General features: G+C 39.0%; 1 protein-coding gene across 2 annotated transcripts in view; it reads left to right on the forward strand.

The window, feature by feature from the left end:
* LOC111259630 (carbonic anhydrase-related protein 10) overlaps positions 1-20,265 on the forward strand; it is a 123,589-nt gene that overhangs the window by 52,949 nt on the left and 50,375 nt on the right. For both annotated transcript variants that reach the window (XM_022831782.2, XM_022831783.2), the window contains one exon: positions 17,843-17,979. In XM_022831782.2, the coding sequence (XP_022687517.1) occupies positions 17,843-17,979 (137 nt within the window). The remainder of the gene's footprint in view (positions 1-17,842; positions 17,980-20,265) is intronic.

Consider the following 20,265-nt stretch of genomic DNA (forward strand, 5'->3'; position numbering starts at 1 on the left):
ATGCTACCTAAAATTACAGGGTGCACCGAATACATACATATGTAGGATGCTCTCGTCAGATCTGTGTGCCTAAGCCAACGTAATGCTTAAACAAATCGAAGAGACCTGACAACTCAAATATTTTGTGGCCAGCTAAGTTGAGAGAGGTACGCCAATGAGCGCACGCGGATTCTTTTTGTTGAAAATGCTCTTCTGCGCCACCTTTTCAGATCTGTGCTAGAAGCGGCCGCCTGTAGATCTAGTCGTATCATTGACCCGGCACGTTCGCATAAGCATCGTAGACTTCACGTATCGTGGGAGATCGACGCCATTGGCCGATGATTTTCACCTGCTGTGTTCAGTAACAGCAGTAAAATAGATCAGTGAAAACCGTTCACGCTTACACGCCACGTAGCTTCGCGTTGAAACGTGACAGAACATCTTTGTTATCTGACCAAGTAAATTTAGACGACCCATGGTGAAAAATTCCATTGATTTTAATACAGTTTTGTTGGCTTGATTACATTCGATGTGAAGGTTTTCGCTTGAAGTGAATGTTGATTCTTGTCGGTATAAGCAGAGACTTGTGATGTAACTGCTGAGCTCCTTGTGAAGTCGTTGTTCGTTGGTTCAACGAGACATAAATCCTTTTTTGATCTGCAAGTCTATGAGATTTTTATGCAGTTTGTAAGCGGATTCTCTCCCCGAATATACCGCACCCTTACAAATGGCCCGAACCCGATGCGATGAATGTTTTCCTATAGAACTCCAGACCTGACCAACAATAACAGTTGTAACTTAAATAGAACTGCTTTGAATTCAGAGACTTAGTCTGAATTCGTCGTTGCTCAGACATTACGAAAGCAATACAAGGGGCAGGCTAGCAAAAATATGCTTTATGTTTCATTATAGCCGAATGTATTAAGACTAAATCCGAAACTAATATCGAAGTAAACATCCATAATGCCGATCTTGTAAGTCTAAGACCAAGATTATAATTGAACCCGGTCGTCTTCAGGGTGGCTGGCACATATGTAAATGTTATTCTTGCACCGAATCGAACGATTACATTTTGAAAGAGGTGAAGAAGCTCTTTGAAGGTAAATGATAATAAGGCCTACATTTAAGGTCGGTCTGCCTCTGTTAATAACAGCAGGTTAGGAAATACGCTCCTACGACTCCAGCTGTGCTTTTTTGGCAGTGTGTCGATGAATTATAAACAAGCTAGCAACTGAATTGATGTTGAATGTGAGCAATATCCAGTTAAAGGTAATTTATTCAAATCGTAATGATTATACGCTCTGTTAGTATTAGAATTTGTGTTATTTTACCAATCCAGGCTCGGTAAAATGTCGTGAACGCGAAGTGCTCGATCATACACTTCCAGATCTAACGAGTCTCGTAAAAAATTTTTGTTCATAAAAAAAGATATTTTCATAAAAACAATTTCAACTAGGGAATTGGGCGGATTGCGGGTCACTAAAAGCCATTTGAAGATATATTACATCTTCCTGTGTTTAGACATCCTATGGCTACCATCCTTGCCTTGTAATCGCATCAAGGCTTCTTCTTTTTTCGGTATAAAAAAAAAAGTTCGATTCCCTCTATTTCATGTAAAGGTGATTCATTCACAGGAACACTTTAATTATTAGGTCAATCGGAATGCTTTATAACATATTTTCAGCTCACTGTTCGACATTATTTATCAACACACCGATATATAGGCACTGCATCCTGCTCATTACTTTTATGCGAACGTACGTGTACATATATATATAAACACACACACACACACACACACACACTATAAGGTATATAAACAAGAGGAGAAAGGCAATCACCCAGAAAGGAAGAAGTGATTATTCTTATTTTTTTTTCCTTGCTTTGATAAGTTGCTCTTTCTAAGACATTTAGATTCTTCTATGTCACTAAGAATTTTAGTAGCGGCGATCAATATAAAGAATATTATTGGACATAATTTTCGTAACTATACAGTGGCTATTTAGACGACAGGTTAACAATACAGGAAGAAAACAACAACAACGGGTTGATGCTTCTTGTTTGCACGTTTGGCCCCCTTCAAGATTATTTGCTAGGATTATAGCGTTTCATAGCTTTACACATAATTTCATGTTGGCATCATTCATTTTGACCATACAGCTAGGCGTCCGCTAGCATATACAAAACACGTTTACATTTACTGCACTACACATTGTCCTTATCTTGAACGAAATGCTACTTTGGATTGTATTTGAAATTTCATACTGATGCGTTTCGTGTACACCCAAACCCCCTAGTAATACTATATATACAGCGAGTGAAAAAACCACCCTTATTTATATACATCGGAAAGGTTAGTGTGGGGCGTACCAACTATCTGTAGAACAAGTTGTACGGCACCGTTCACGAAGTCATGTGTGTTACAGCTGATTTCTAGACACAACGTCCAAGTTTTATTATAAGCCATTATTATGAAAGTGTTCAAATCGCGGCATCACCAGCCTATTTTAAAACTGGTCTAATATCGGGGCATAGCTTAGAACGCTTGCCATGGATATTAGATCAATAAATTATACGTGAGAAGTTAAATTAGTACAAAACACTCCGGTAGCCTTCGGCAAATTCAACGTCAGATGAACTGGATGTTGTTTCTCGTCTAAGAAACACTGCTAATTTGATTTTACAAACGAACGTATGTGCTTGGTAGGATCGTACGGAACAGATAGCCTTTTTTTCGGGGTACTTAGAAATCGAATCATTAACAAGAAAATAACGATCATATTATAGAAACGCTCACTTGAAATATTAATAGACGTAGCCTAGGAATGAAACAACGATCTTTTCTTTTGCGGAACCTTTTAGCCAGTGCATCGCATTATGTGTCTCCATTGTAACTCAGCACCCCTCAGATCCTTGTTTTCAGATCAGTTAGTTTAAACTGCTCTCAAACCTTCAAAATATGATAATTATACATTTTCCGCAGATCTGAACCTGGAGGGTTTCTCGAATAAAGGAGCACATCGCATCCACGATGTTTTTTTGCGGAAATGCCTTATATTAATCTGCTTTGAGAGGACAACGCTGATATTATATTATGGGCAAGTCACTACTGCATATCTAAGTACAGAGGGCACCTCACGTTACAAAAACAGTCAGTTGAGCTTCTGGACATGTGTTTTGCCAGTATGTGAGAAAGCGTTCTGAAAATTTAGGAAAACAGACGACAGTTTTATAGACTTGACGTATACAGACTCAGAAGTCCTAGAGGTAAATTGAATTTCCGCTGATCATTGAGCGCCATAATTTCACGCATTACGAGAAGCACAACTTCACAATATAGTTTACTATGCCTCCGTACATTTAGTATCGTAACGTTTGAAATACGCGCTGTCGGATCTTTGGTAGACGGATAGCGTAGACACGCGGCACTCAAAGGAGTACAATCGTCCGCTTTGTACAAATTTTACATTGTGTAGCATTTAGTTTATGCAAAAAAATAATTTTAATGCCTGAATTAGGGTATAAAGAAACTCGACGAGGATTACATTTCCCGTTACTCGACTTGAAGTAAAGTTTACTTCCAATCATCAGGTGACGAGCTTATGTGTATTCCTCATTTTGTTAAAGATGAGATCTTGATCTGTCGGCGTAGCATTAGTGAGAAAAACTCCGTCAAACCCAGGCTCGAAGAGACAAAGCCGCTAGTGGAATGCAGCAGCTGACAGGTTCCGGCGGTTAGAGCCGCCAACAGATACGTTAATATGAAATACTAGCCAATAATAAGGTTATCAGTTTTTTTTTTATATCTAACTTTTCGATTCTCATGAGTAAGTGACTTAAAAATAGATAGCGCACAGGGTGTACTCTCTGTAAACAGTTAAGCACTTATAGCTAGTACTATTACCCGTCTTACGTACATATAAATGTGCAGTATCACGCGATAACCACGGGCCTTTTCGGTGCCAGCAATTTGTCAATTGCTGTGACGCGCTAAGGATCGTGCAATGAAGCAGCCACCCCAATTAAACCAATAAGCACGTAGTTCCACCAAAACCAGTATCGCACGAACCCTTATTTTTCAGAAAATTTTATCATAATCTGAGTGGTATTCCACAACTCATCTATCTGCTAATTTTTCTGATATTTTCCCGATCAGTTATACGTCATAGTAAATTTGAACTAACCTAGGGATTTGAAGATGAACTTTTGAACGGGTTATGGTCGTCGCACCTAAGAGATCAAAAGCGCGTGAACAATCAATTTTTGCAATGTTTATTTATGTAACTGTTTATAACTTTTTTAAATTAATAATAATAAAGTTGTAATAACTTTCGCGCTTATTTTTAATTACTTATTTGAATATATAAGTATTAGGGCTGAAACTAGTATGTTCTCTTCCATGAATACGGCTAACTTTGGAGAATTACTTACTTTCTTAGCCAGCAACGACTAACGTTATACGACCAAGTACTGAAGTATGGATATTGCTGATTATTAGGATCATAGATATGTAAAAATGCGTGTACGGTCTTTCAACAAGTTGCACATTTTCTTGCTTCTTAACTATGCATTCGAACATTGCAGAGAGATGAAAAAATAGAATGTCGTACCATTATTTTTTATATAAGCATTGTAATATTTTTATAGCAATGTGAGACAGCTAATTGAAAGAATTAAATTAAAAAAGATAAACATAATCATTGGTTACCTATCGAAAATAGCTTAACGCTTTCAGTATGTCTGATAACAAATACAATTTCTGTTAGGGCGCGTTGTTTAGTGAAGCTTCAGGTTCCCATCTAGTTTCGGCTTCCACTATTCCGATGCTAAGATTTACCGCACTCTCTTCAATAACTACCTGAAATAGTAAATATATTCCTTTTTTTAAGCCCTTTCGGCTTTATTATTATTATTATTATGTATTCCTATTTCTTTGTTTATTCGTTTCAAAAAATTTAGGTCTTACTGTAGAACACGAAAAACATAATAAAGGAGATCTAGCTATATTTTTGTTGTTCCTCAATAATCAAACATTTCCTTTGAGAAGCAAATATATGCGAGTTCTTTGCACTTCAGTTGTTTTTTTTTTAAGTTTAGTGAGCTCATTACCGATCATCTTTTTTATTATTTTACTCCTCATGATTTGTGTCCTATAGAGACCTTAGCCCTCGCACTAAAGTCTGATTGTTGCTACCATATTGCTCTAGTCCGTGTATATTTTCATACGGAGTATAGTGCTCAGAAAAGCTTCGACGCGTCATAAATTCGTGTAATTTGAAGACGAAGCTGTAATTTTCTATAAATATCCTATTATATATATAGAGATGTCCATAACTCCGGGCTGCTTCAGGTATGTAGGTCGAGCGTATAATCAGCCCCAAGCAACAATTCTATTTATTCGACCGAAATCAGCAGCTGGTTCCACCCACCACCTGTTTTGGTAGTCAGTCAGAATTTAACTTCCCCTATTTCCGATAACTGTAAACAACTGATTTCAAAGATACGTTAAATTAGCATCAAATATGGGCCATGATTATTCATTTTAGGAGCAGAGCTTACAAATGGTACAATGAATAGCAATTTGGTTTTTCAGTTTCAAATCCGAACTTTTACTCAGACCTGCTAAAATTTAAGGATACTATTAACAAGTATTTAGGATAATGCGACATAAAATTATTTATTACTTCGTATAAGCCAAGCACAGCTTATTGGCAAATGATTTTTGCATTTTACATGGCTTTTAAAAAACAACCTGTTAATACGCATATTGTTCCGTAGACCCTTGCGTCCAGCTCATTTTAGATTTTGAATGCTTAACTCTATGATGTTTACTCTTACAGGTTTTACAAAGGAGCTGATGCTTTTTAAACACTGTATTTCGAGCGTTAACAAAAACATTTGATTTTTTCAAAGCATTATGTATGGGCATGTACCATGAAGCAACATGGGCCAATTCTATGCATGGAGCCGATGGGCAAACTTCTCCATAGGCAGATTCTTACAACCAACAAATGATTACAAAAGAAAAACTTTCCTGATACCGTCGAACAAAATAGCTTATTTTTATTACTACTAGTACTATTATTATTACTTCTACCCTATGAAATATATAATAATAATAAAAAATTTACGTACGTTGTACTGTTAGACCTCCGACACACGTGTACATAATGGGAACGACTCGTAATGCAAAACAGTGACGATAGCGCTAGCTGACGTAGAAACCTATTTGTCGAGCTCGATGAGTGGCCCCCTTGAGTGCGGCGATGAACCAGCCGCATCGACCAGGCTGACACGAGGCCCCTCGTTCGGACCTACCAGACCAAAGCGAAAATAAGTAGTAGTTCCACCAGTATTGCAGTGGCCCTTTACTTTCACAAGGTACACGAACTCATATTGCATGTAGGTGGAAAACTATATTTTTTGTATAGAGAAAAATTCCAATGTCATTACTGTATAACATCAGGTTAGCATAATATATCAGATTCCGGGGCAGTGAAGAGCTCTTTCCCAGGCGGCTGATCTTGATCCACCCAGATCATACTTACTAAAGTTATACTCCGTATCCCTGAAGCTTTACTTTCTACCGGCCCGGTTCTACATTGATTAGTAGTACTGCTTGCTCTCCTGCCATTCCGAACGCGTTTTGTCTCATGCCAGAAAACTTTTTCGCTTATCATTTTTCCAACTCGACCTGCTTAAAATGGCGTAATTTCTATATCCTTCTGCCGTTAATTGCCAACGTCTAAAAGCCTTTTGATTCGTTTTTTTTTTTCGAACATTTTTCTGTTCAAGACGTTTCCTTTTGCTCGACTTCTCTCAACGGAGTTCTCCGAAGTGCCATTTTTCTATAGCCTCGCATATGTGGCTAACAAAGTTTTGAACAGCCTCTAAAGTCCTTTTAGGCTCAGACTTAGTTAGACTGCCTTTTACCATTTCAAGCATGTGACATTTCGTCAGGATATGCAAAGATCATTCCCCAAGCCCGATTCGCAATGCACGCATATAACAAATAAAGCTCTGAAAGTTGCTATATCTAGTAATAAATCGTGTAAAAAAGTTAAGGAGCTTTCTCGTGCTCTTGTATGAGAGTACTAAAAGCCCGTTCCATCGATACCTATAAGCCTGATGCTTTTTTTGGTCCAACATGGTTTTCATAACCCTAATAGTAGCTTCTGTGTCCTAATGTCTGAGATATCTAGCCCGTTCAAATTTCGGCCTTTCGGCTGATGAACCGCTTCTTATCGAGTATTCAACGCAGCGCTACTCTCTTAAGTTCTCTTCTTCTTACGTCCTCTACCATATATATATATATATATATGTAAACTCATGTAGAAATCCGTAGCCATAAAAAGATTGGACCCACGTGTTGTAAGATTGCGTCTACCACTTAAAAAGATAACACACATGCTTTTGATTTTCCCGCCGAATCAGCTGAATGTCGCAAGGGCTGGACTAATTCTCTTACCGCACCGTTTGAACTACTGTACTATAAATAGAGTTACCACGTCTCATCAATTTCAAAAGCCATTGTTAAACTTTGTTTTTACAGATCATGTATCAGCCCTGTTGTGTTACCTATGCCGTTCGAATTCTGGCTAATCCTTCATAAAATTCACATTTTTTTTCGATTTATACGTCAAGGAGAATCTAAACGACCTAATTGTAGTCGCAGTTTATAAAACTATGCATTATCACTAAGATTAGCCGTCCTGACTTGATGCTTTGCGTTGGACATCTTCCTACCGTCTGCGTAATGCGTAATAAGAACTGTGTCCGCAGAGCGTAGACAATACAAATATTACGCACAATTTAATCTATACGTATACACTTAAATCACGGAACCAATGATTATCATTAATTCGTATGGTACTCAAGTTGCAATATTGATGAGCTTAGAAGGTCTAAAAGGATTACAAATCCATGACATAACAACTCAACCTGCGATAGCATCAGTGTGCCAACAAGCTGTAGCGCAAAAGCCTGCATGGTATTTATCACAATTCCTTTCGCTATTCTATTACAATGCACTCCTCGCTAACTTCATGCAAGCGCCCGTCCATAATTTGTGGTAAAGACCGTGTATCACGAAACTGGTGACTACGTCACGGTTGGCCCGCTCTAGCTCCTTCTACCATTAGTTCTATACGCTCCCGTGCTGAAGATTCACCGTCTATTACGGTGAACTTCTGCACTTACCTATTGAAAAACCCAAAGAAAATCTCGGCCGCCGAAAGTCTAAAGCAAGGTCCCAGATTCTCGTTTCTTGCCGCACAATGAAGGCTCAGAGCACGCTTCAAGAAAGAGGCTTTCATTGTATGAGTAGTTCGAGATTTCTTGTTGTAGGTCTTGTTTAATTATGTTTACCCTGTAAGCCGTCACCAGCGCTATTTTGTGTTCGAATAGGTGGAGCACTATCGTAAGGAAAAGGCGATTTGGGGTTCTGATAGCGAAAGTGTAATATGCGAGGTATGGCTGTAGCCATGAAAGGGGACAAGTAGCCGGAGGTACGGGTATCTGTTAAGATACCGAAGGGGAAATCCGATGAAAGACAGCGTATCGCCAGCCGCAATTCTGCTTCCCTTCTTAAAGTTTATGGCCTCCGACTGGCTCAGGTTGACCGTCAATCCCAGTTCAGTTATTGCCATGTGAAGCTTAGTCGGAATCTGTTGCACTTGAGAACCGCTAAGGCCGTAGATTACCAAGTCATCTGCGTAGAGTAAAGCTTCGATTAAGTTCCTTTGGTCTTTTGGCTGTCAAGAAGATAATTAAGTAAGAGTGAGAACAGAAGGGGCTCAGGTTTTCATTGTGGGCAAAACAGGCGTTTGGGAGACGGAGGGCAGCTTCACTAGTCCGTCATCGATGCTTATATTGATCTTCTGTAAGCTCGCAGGCAGCAGGGCGAATAGATTTCATGTGGCACCATTCAAGGGATCCTATGGCTCGTCGAGAACATATCAGTAAAGCGATCGGTCATAGCAATTGAACTTATTGGACATGCGGTCGATCCTATTTGCTGACTCCCAATATCTCCAAGCATTTATTGTATTGTAGGAATGGCGGGTGGGACGAATTACTGAGTGATCTCGATGAGATGTTATACGTAGCTCTCTGTGTTGACGCCGTGATATAGTTGTTTCTTCCAAGGAAGCGATCGAGCAACATTTGGTGCAAACATCAATAGCCGATGTTCCAGCGTATGCATCAAACGTCGGTACCGAGCTCGGATTGATTGTCCGGCACCCATAATCTGTAAATGCGTTTCGGAGCAGTGATATGTGATTTGATTCAAGTTAATCTATGGGAGCACTAAAGGGGAAGATTGAAACGAGCAGTAGCGCTTTCTGACCGTTAATGAGCTTCTCTGTTAGCATGTACGTCGACTGGGGCTCGGCGAGACGGACATAAGCGGTTACGATCCAAACGCATAGGTCAAGCAATTCAATAACGTTATCTTCGACTAATCTTGACAAACATTGATGTACTAAATGATTATGAAATAGAGAGACGCCTCCATTGGGATACCTTGGGTCACAATTTTTTCCATCCGGGCAGGTCAAGCTTAGATGCCGGAAAGATTAGGTCGGTAGATCCGTCGGAAGATTAAATCGTCCGACTTCTCCGTCAGTACGAAAGTATCGACATCTTTCAGGTTCCCACCTTAAGGGGCACTAATGTCATAATACCCTCGCAGTTTCATTGAGCAGTCTTCAACGTCTCGCTGGAACTCGGCCCTGCTGCGTACTCCGAGGTCGACCCCCAATGCAGTTGCGATGGCTCTAACGAGAGTCGCCATGCCCTAAGAGCGCCGTACGAGACTTGACTCACAAAATCTTCGATCATTGACACTCGGCGCAGAAAAGAATAGTTTTCGGGCTCCATCGATGCGCGGGCGTTATACGGCCTAACATTGCTCCTATACGGGCCCCCGAAGCTAACCTGGCCGTTTGACCTTCGTGACCTCAGTGGCTGGTCATGCTACTAATGGTCGTGTCTCGGTATTCCTTAAGCCGCCGTTAAATCTGATCTGTTTCTAGATCATTAATTGATTAGCTTGCGGGATTTTCATGTCAAAACAAGGTTTGTAATGTTAAAGGTTCTTTTTCCTACTACCTCCCCTAACTGTATGGGCTGTCTTTGACGCTTGGGCATTGAGTGACGGAGGAAGGCACTATACAACAGATGGCATTCTCTTCGTGGTTCAAATTGATAAACGGATAATACGTATCCCTCGAACTTCGATTGGGAATGGACCAGTGTCTTCGGTAGTCTTTTTCAATTTCTCTTCATTCGTGATATTTAGCTAGCAAACCACTTACGGTTTCCATGTATTTATCAGTCTCGACCAGCACACCCTCGATACTTACTTTACCAGTTAAGTCTTTAAAGTCAACCTTATAAGCTGTTGGGTTATCGTTAATCAAAAGTACTGTATTCCTTGGTAGGTGAGAGGCAGGTGCATTAGGCGATGGTCGAGAGAAGTCGGTCATTTCTCTATCTGCTGTTGAGGTCGACTTCATCTGCTTCTCTTTAAAAAAACGAATTTCTTTCTAAGTCATCATACGGTGAATGATAAACGATTCATTGATGCCGGTTCAAATGCGCACGCGTCCACATATCTTAAAAACCGTTCTGTCGACCAATCCGTACCTTCACCCAATAGATGGCTCTTTTTTGGAATATATTAGTAATATATGGTATAACAGCGATATTTTAGTATATTCCATTTGTTATGTATTCCAATTAATTGTTTACATATTTAAGTGACAGCTGTAGGAGCTTCTCATCAGTTGCGTACTTGCGATTTGCATAACTAGACCCTATCTCCTTATTAGGAACAGGTGTGACAGAATCGACACTAGGATATGCTACGTTATATGTCGCACTTTTTAAGGCCTGGAACCAATCAAAATCGTATTGACTTATATCGAGAGAATACGAGGGTTGAAGATATCGCACAACTTTAGCTTTTTCGATCCAAGCCATCATTAGAGCTTTATAATCGTGCGTTGTCGTCGAGTAGCCACATCGTCTGTTATCCATTGTGGCGCTAGACATTCGTAAGGCTCTTTACGAGCTCAACATTGACCGTTTCAGGCCGAACCTCATAGTTAATAAATGCTGCTAATATTTGTCGCGAGTACTCACATCAGCGTACGCTCAAGACTGCTTCTAAAGTCTCTTTTTCTCTTGTCCGATGATATTCTCTTGCTTGATTTTTCTCTGGCTGGAGAACCAAGATTGACCTATGTCTTGCTCGTGCCGATAGTACGCTCAAGACGAGTTCCTTCCTACAATATTATAGTTGTGCAAATTGTTTATGGATACACCATGTGCGTGTACACCTATCTCTAATCCAGCTCTAGAAGAATTCATTTGTTACATCTCTCTTCATCTCTAGCGTTTTCGTTACAATTTCACAATGCATACTTCGAGAAGTCTCATATTTTATAGCCAGAAGGCGTATTATCTGTGTTCCGTTTCGATTAATTTTCTCCTGGTCATAGAAACCCCCTTTCCTGTTTAAGAAGCGGGGATAGTGACATTTTCTGTAATATTTCATATTTGCGTTGTTGAAATGGTTTCGAACTATCGTTTCACTGAGGTACTTCTTTCCAGGCGGGGGGTGGGTCACCCATTTTCGGTAGATTTCGTTGGCACTTTCATCTTCCAGACGCAGAAGCATAATAGCTGAACAATAATTTCCAGCACTAAATGATGGCCCCTGCTAAACGTTCTCATATGGCAGTAAACCAGTTTATGTCGAAGAAAGCCAACGTTTGATATGAATATTCACCAAATCGAGTAGGCCATGGAACGTCGTTGGAAAACTATTCACTATCCTCAAACAACGTTACAGATGTCCTGCGGTCAAAACTAGCGTCTTGAAAACTTGACGGCGCCTAATACATTGTTAGACTAGATAAGATGCGCATGCTATGAATGTGTTCTTACACGTGCCTTCTCACAGGCCAGTGTTATCTGCCTAGAGAGAGAGAGAGAGAGAGAGAGAGAGAGAGAGAGAGGGGGGGGGGCGTCTCAAAGATGCTATTTCCTGCTGAAGGCAACTTGAGATTCGGCGCATAGATAGTTTGAATGCTAAGACAGTATTTTCTATTACTAATGTTGGTTTCAAGGTACTTGCAAGGCACCACCAACTTTCCTGCTCAGTACTTGAAAAATATGTTCGATGCATGTAATATATATATATATATATAGACGTTAGAAGCGTCAGGTTCGAGTTCGAGTGTAGACATATTTCGTTTTAATGGGTGCAGTCGTCTCAAGTGACACCTAACGGCTAAAGTACCGCGGACGTATTCAAATATTATAGGAGGTCAGGTAATCGATGATTTGCTGGATGCAATCTTATTTCTACTGCAAACCTTTCCGAAATAGTAGCGTTTTACAGAACAGATCGCTGAGCTAATTCGGAGCCGGCTGCGGTGACTTAGTACACGATCTTGATAAACTAGTTTGGCATGACCTACCCTCGTGCCTGTATCACATTAGATTGCTCCTGTAGAACGGTATGTTGAATGTCTCAGTGCTATCTACCTTAACATTAACAAACACCAATGCCGCTTTCAATAAAATCTTTCTTAATTGAAATTGCAGCTACAGTTTGTATTATAAGGTACAATTCTTGTTCCGTCACGGTGTGCTCGTCAAATAAATGTCCATTGCTTCATAATACCGCTCTGAGCTGCGCAAAGGGCTCAAAGAACTTTATCTGTGAGACATACTTTTTATGGGAGTTCCACCTTTAGACGGTCTGGATAAATAGGCGTACGACTTGAATGTTGTCATTTGCTGTTGATTTACGGGTAACAATTATTTATTTCGTAAGGTAAATCGCAAATGGCCACTAATGAAACTATGATTGCCGCTTTGAGTTACTTTGGTCGCCTGACCAAGTTGCTCAAGTTCAGCTATAGTTTAGAATCATCTGAATTCTGTGCAAAATTTTTCCGATCATATCAAATATATTTGCTGAGATAATAACCCGGGCACACCTAAACAGGGTAGTCCTTTAAAAAGACGCTTACCAAAAACCACGTCAAGCCTTTCTGAATGTCGAGTTGGGCGGTCGGGTAAGATCAGCAGTTCTAACGATGCCTAAAATCATTCTTATTCTGAAAATGAATGAGGGAAGGGCCTTTCGCTGTTCGTTCCTCTGGAAGGCAGTTAAGAACCGTCAAGCGTTAATTAACGTTTTCATATGCCAGAACGGCATAAGACAAATAGTAATATATTGCTCGTCAAAATTCTACACTTACGCGAAAATGAGCTTTCGACAAGACCTATATGCAGCTTCCAAATCGTTTCTTTTTCACACGTCAGTCCTGTTGTCGTATGGTCAATCCATCTCGTGATGTTGAATAATATTGACTGCCGGAGATCGTACTTTCACCTAAAGGTATTTTCTTCTTTCATTGAATTCTGTTGAGCATTTCCATTGAAGACCCTTTACGACTAAATATATATTTAGTGAGTCATCAATTATCGCAAAACGATGTCGCCACAAACAGCGTAACAGTTTTTAACCTAAGGTCATTGAATATCAACCATCTTAACGGCCTTGTCATTATACAATAATCCCTGCATTGCATTATCGCGTGATTTTCCTCATGGTTGCTTTACATGCACTTTACCATAGCACTACTAAACGCTGTCACTTATCCTTTACAATGAAATTGTAAGCACCTTAGTAATGCTTAAAAATTTCAATATGGTTTTTGCTTACGTGGCGTTCCTTAGAATGCGTTTACTCAGACTGATTTTAGCACTCGGGAAGATGCTACTAAAATACCTATGAACGAATATGCTATAGATGCTAATACATAGATCGTGTTCCGCGTAAATAGCGACTTTACACACATTTATGGGTATAAAACATGTCGAAGTTTTTTTACAAATTGTGGATCTCACAATGTATAATGAGAAAAGTGTAATATAGAAATGAAAAGAAAAAAATAGATAGTTACCGTTCTGTGAGAAAAAAAAAAAAAATTCAAAAAATACATGAAGTGGCAAAATCAGGTACTGGCCATCGTAGTCGTCGGATGTTGTTCCATAAGAAGGCCCTTAGTTTATTGGAGTCGGCCCTTACAGATTAAATGCCATACAGCGTTGGCTGTAGGTTCTGCTGATATGACAACGCTGAGTGATCTTCTCAACGAATTTAAAGATTTTATTTGCATACATAGACTTACATTTAAAGTATCCGCTAATCATATAATGATAAATGGAAGAGGTTAGTAACATTCTTTCTGGATGCTTCTTTAAAAATGGTTTCTATTGGAGATCGTACAATGCAAACGCTCGTACTTCTTTTGTAAGGTCCTTCACGGTTCGGAATCGTAGAGCGCAGTGTTTTCAGTGAATCGTTGTTCGACCAATCCTACTTTGTTACAAATAACGGTCTTACGGTTTAAAAGAAGGACGCCAACTCCAGATATGACGGCAGAGATACGTTTCTAACCTACTTACTACAAGTTAGTACCATTGAATAGGGGGGGTAAGAGCAAGCTGCCACTAGAAAACTTTAAGTACACTATATTCTATCTGCGCATGTTTCATTCTCAATGTTAAAGTGCTACTAGTATACTTAGCATTGATGAAAGGCTGTTGTGTATGTCTTCCTCGTACAATTTTAAGTCGCTTTCATTATTACCCCAGCGGCAATAGCGATCATTATCTAAAAATGATTATAGAAATCGATTTGCGTCTCACTGCTAGCTTACTATTATTCCTTACAGTGGCCTACTTACAGAAGTGTTTTATAGGGATAATTATGTTGAATTGATTATCTCTATATGCCTAGAGTCGGCCTTAGCTACAAAGCTACGTTACGTATTATAAAATTTAATTTAGCAAGGCACATATTATAGACAGACTCAAATGTAACCATACGGGTTTATCCGGCGTACACCGTAAGTGACAGCTAGCTCTTTCCAGCATCGAACAATTCTCCAAATATAACATATGCCTTACGGTCATCTATATCATTTCATCACGAATTATGTCTAGTTTACAAATTAATCAATAAAATTCATTACCACTGCTATCCAGACGTAAATTTGCCCTTTATAACGAACGTACGGTTACAATCTCTAGCTTAGAATATCGTCGTGTCAAAGAACTGCAGCCGCGATTAATTAAATTTTGGGTTAGTCTTTATGGGGTTATGGTATAATAAACTTGGCTTCCTCTCGGTCATCCGTGACAATTCTAGTTGGTCTGCCTTAGTTTTGCTGAGATGGAGCCTATTCGCTTTTCTTTATATCTACTTGGTAGTCTTTTTAAATACCTTTGCAGCGGTTACTCGGTACAAAACAGAAAGATTCTCAGAAAAGCTTATACCCAGGTGATTGAATTTCTCAAAGCGAGACAAATTTCTTGTCTAGCCAAAACTGAACAGCTATAATTTTTTTAATAATTAATGATATAATAGTTATTATTAATAACATTTTAGGTTTCACGTACTACAGATGAGACCTGGATCATTTTGCTTTCACAGTGAACTTTATTTTGCTTATTAAAGAACATAGCTTTATAATAAATTAGAATAAAACTTCCTCAAAGTCATTCAAAGTAAATATTTCCAGATACTGTAGAAGTTACCCAAGTATGTGCTCAGAATGAAATAAAGATGCGTAAAAAATAAGAACGGTACTGATGCAGTAAATAATCATGCTAGGTTACTTATGATACGCGAAGAATATTAGGACAGTCTCCGACAGCAACCTAGAGAACTATTTGAGTTTGAAACGTCAAAGTCAAGTAGTTTGTGCATAAAACAATGATATTTTTTTAAGCACCAAACATACACGATAACCCTTCTAATTCTTAAAAATGTTCTTGAAATTCGAAATGATGAATTCGAAGTGATAGAAAACAATCTTTGGGCATATACGTGAGGCGTACCGCATTAAGCATTACCGCGAGTATACTAAGGAGATTTTTTTTTATGAAAAACATGGATATTAGCAACGAATTGTAGACCAGTAGTACACTACCGCGGTGTATAACCCGCAAGGTATTGCCAAGGCCCGAGCCTTTTACGACAAATGCAGTCTAGGTATACTTCCCGTTTCTGTGTTTCATAATATAACACCATATAAATGAGTAGATTCCAAAACGAGAACTTTGCAAATTTTCTCCATGTTTCGTCACTCCGCGATCTATAAGTAGAACTCTAGACATAACTATATTTTTTAAAAAATTAGGTTTCTGCTTACAGTTTGGTTTCCTACTTTTAATAACCGTTTGCTCAAGGATGAAGGAACCGTTCTTTCTAAGTTTATCAGTATCTATTTATGTCTCTAAATTCAAATTGTCCCCTGCGAAGCAGCGCTCGCCGGTTGTAGCACACTTCTGCTACCGTTTTCCATAGTCCTCGAAACGCTTTTCAAATCGCCCGTCGGGATAGCCCTCAGTCAAAATCTCTAGTTTATTTCCTCCATTATATCAAAGAGCTTTCCCCTCACACTTTGTTTCAATTTTGAAAATAAAAAAGGTCGCAGGGACTAACCACGATAAATCCGGAATTTTTCAAAAACAGCCGTACCAGTAGGAGAGTGTGGGACGGTGCACTGTCATGATAGAAAATCCAGCACTTGCTATGCTCCACTTCTGGTTTTTTTGAGTCAAACATACTTGGGCGATATTATTAAAACTTTTTGGCGGTACCCCTTAGTGATTATCGAGCTGGATGATATGAACTCATTATGAACGATTCCTTGAAGGTTGGAAGAAGTCTTAAGGAGTACTAAGGTCTTGGCTCTGTGCGATTTTCTTTGCTCGGGGCTCGTTTTTGAACCGCTACTCGGAAGATTGCGTCTTAGTCTTCTCGTCCTAACGGACGACTCACGTTTGGTTACCTTTAATGACGTATTAAAGCATCTTTAGCTTTTAAAGGTGCTAAAAGGCTTTTTCGACACAGATCTTCACAGCTGGTCACCTGCTTGACGTTCAGATGTGTCAGCACGGACATTGCCGAAATGTTTCTGAAGCCTACAAGCCCAATCAAATAAAATGTCCCAGTTAAGATCTGTGTCCCTTCGGCTAGACCTCTCATGATAATTCGGCGGTTAACGTACTCGAGTTGTTTCACTCTTACCACGTTTTCAGCGTAATTGGCCGTAAATGAAAGCTATTTGCACAGTTGATTTTTTAACATTCTTTTTTTAACACAAAGACTGCAAGTTTAGTGCTTTGTTTGAGAAAAATCGCACAATGCTTTATACGCAGACTCATCTAACTCTTAGTGAAAGAGTCGAGATTGCATTAGACTATTGTGACATTTACGCTTCTGGATAGCCGAAACTGCGGTTTTTTTCTCAAGGAAGACGTTACTGGCAAGTAATTATGCGATGGCGCGAAAATTCAAATGACTAATTTATTTTTAAACAAAGAGATATATCACACAAATTTTACTTCGTGTCTATAGCAAATCTAAAATGAACTGATTGATTGTCTGTATGATTTCTTTAGAACATCGATAAATGTCACTGTCTACATGTCTCTTACAGCCTTATGATAAGTTTGTTATAAGATTGTAAAAAACCTAATACATTAAAACTGGGCGTTGCTATCAAGTGGCGTATGAGATTATTTACAGTTAGGTAAAGTGGAAAATTCCTGAACATAATTAATTATACTAATATTATTTTAGGGCCTCATATTTAGTCGAGAGCAATTTCGAAGTACCACGAAACGAAATATTTTCTATAGTTGGGTTATTAAGAGCTAATTCTAACGGTATAAGAAAATGTTTACTAACGTATCTAAAGCCGTCTTATTATACTCGATTTTAATTTTTAATAACATTGATTGTCACTCGTTTATCAATAAACAGGTCCGGACTTCTGGGGGTTGCTCAACCCTGACTGGCATCTTTGCACGAAAGGCCGACGGCAGTCACCAATAAACATAGATCCACAGCATCTTCTCTTCGATCATCAGCTACAACCTTTACAAGTCGATAAAACTAGGGTAGGTAGCGGTTGCATCATATAAGTACAGGTTGCTTGTAGCCATTTTTTGGCTTATTTACCTGGAATAATCCAGCAAGTCTAACTTATTCCTACCTGATAGACACACTGCTGCGGCCGTTCATTTAATCATGGAAATTCCAATTAAACCACTTGATAAAATAAAGTTCAATAAAAGCGTTCTAAAATCATTGCTGTTATTTTTAATATATAAATAATTTAAATGCGCTTTGTTTCATGCCATCTTCCTTTATATTCCTGTCGCAGCGTAGAGGGTAACGAATTTGCCTAATAATCTTAGGTCTAGGTTCGAAACCGGGCATAGATAAATTTCGTCTGATGGAATTCTTAACGGCGATGCTGAACGTAAAAACTCGAAACATAGAGGTTCCTAGCTGCCCCAGTTATAAACTTCCATTCAACAGTTATTAATAATGCACATCTTCAAGTCGTAGAGCTAACAGGTTGCACGTAGTGACTGTATACAGTTTGTGTTTGCTCCCCGAATGGACGCGTCTAAGCTTCCGCAACTGGGCTGCGTAGTAAATTATATGATGATGCAGTAGCACGTTAGGTACTAAAGGGTAGCTAAAATGGCGTATGTTTAAGACCAAAAACAGACACAATCCGTTTCGTGGTAAAAGGCAACCCTCTGGAGCAATGCTAAACGGCAGCACTGAGCCTAAAATATTCTGTGAAATAATGGGGGCAGTTCCGAAGCGTTAGTTTTCTTTTACGCCCAAGTACCTTATCATCATCGAGCAAACTCTATGCAAAAATCACATTTAAGGAAAATATTAATTAAACCGTGCTTTATATTGGCCAGATATTGTCACAAACGAACACTAGGTAGCGATCAATTAGAAATAATGTATTATTCATTAGATCCAGGACTGTACGCTAACAGACCACTGATTTCCGTATTTTATCAATCACAGTTGCGCCTTTGCCTACTTGTACATCGATAGCGTATGTTGCTTGCGAGAAACCTCTGCCAGAGGATAACACTTGATTTATGTAGTTTTCTATTTTTATTTATTTTTTTATTATTAGACTTTTCCCGATCCAGGTTTTATTATTGTATAGATATTGTTTAACATAGTATTTTGAAAGTATAGCCCATAGCTATTCCTAGGAATTTGCCTAATCCCGCGATGCCCATTACCATCTCACAATACTGTGAAATACGACGGCAGATACTGAAGTGCAATATATTCGCTATTGATATAGGTTCAATCTGTTTTAAGAAATTTTAGGATCCTATTTATATTCCATTTGTTTAATAAATAGGCCCATGCTATCTGTAAATCTAATTTAGGCTTACATTACGTATTTTATAAGCAAAGTGGATGGGTATAGCCAGATTCTTAAATTATGATTCGAAACCTTAAGATGTGTAAACAATACTCTTCCGATTACTTATTTTGCTTTTGCTTGAACCATTATTCTTGGAATGCTTCTAATTTTTCAAAGCCAACTTTGAGAAAATCCTGTTTAAGGAGGTAAACCGCAGAACGCTGCAGTGATCTCCTCAAAGAGACGAGACATCAGAAGTCTTTTCTCCTTGTTGAACCTATTATTATTACGTATAGATAGCCACTAGTAGGTGGATTTCTATATAAATCAACTTCAGATCTCGTTTTGAGAACGGAAGGCTCTGCAATGTCACCCACCGAACTCATCCGAATCGATCGGACCCCCCGAGCAGCTTACACTGAAGCTTTCCTTTGCTAACAAATTTGTTCCCATTAACTTCATCATAACTGTGCTTCAATTCTCTGGCCTCATTCGTGCCCTCACGTTTTCTTCCTCATATTAGCCTCTGACCCGATTTCCTTAGAGCTAGCTTTGGTCGGCACAGCTGGATTCTTGCGATCAAATGCGAAATACACAGAGGTGATTTTTCCAAGTGAACAAAGAATACGTTTTAGGGAAAGACGAATGTGAAGCTAATTGGTTTGCAGTCGTGTTTGCGTTTTAGAATTTGCTGTCAAAAACACACCAAACCTGAATGTTAAGTTAGTGGACAAGACCAAGACAATCGCAACAGGAAGGAAACAAACGAAAAAAACTTATAATAAGAGTTTTTGACATCAACGTTTACTTGTAATCATCGGATGTGGCTCTTCGAGTTTAGGTATCATAAAAGCCCAATGTCATAGCTTAAAAAAACGTCAATCCGTGACGCTGAGATTAATCACCCTATCGTCCGACTAAGACGTAAAGGTGGACGTTAAGGTTAAACTTTTATCTAATGTTCAGTTTCCACTCTCTGTCGTGCATTCGT

Source organism: Varroa jacobsoni, unplaced genomic scaffold (assembly GCF_002532875.2).
Source record: "Varroa jacobsoni isolate VJ856 unplaced genomic scaffold, vjacob_1.0 scaffold_353, whole genome shotgun sequence".
Classification (NCBI taxonomy): domain Eukaryota; kingdom Metazoa; phylum Arthropoda; class Arachnida; order Mesostigmata; family Varroidae; genus Varroa; species Varroa jacobsoni.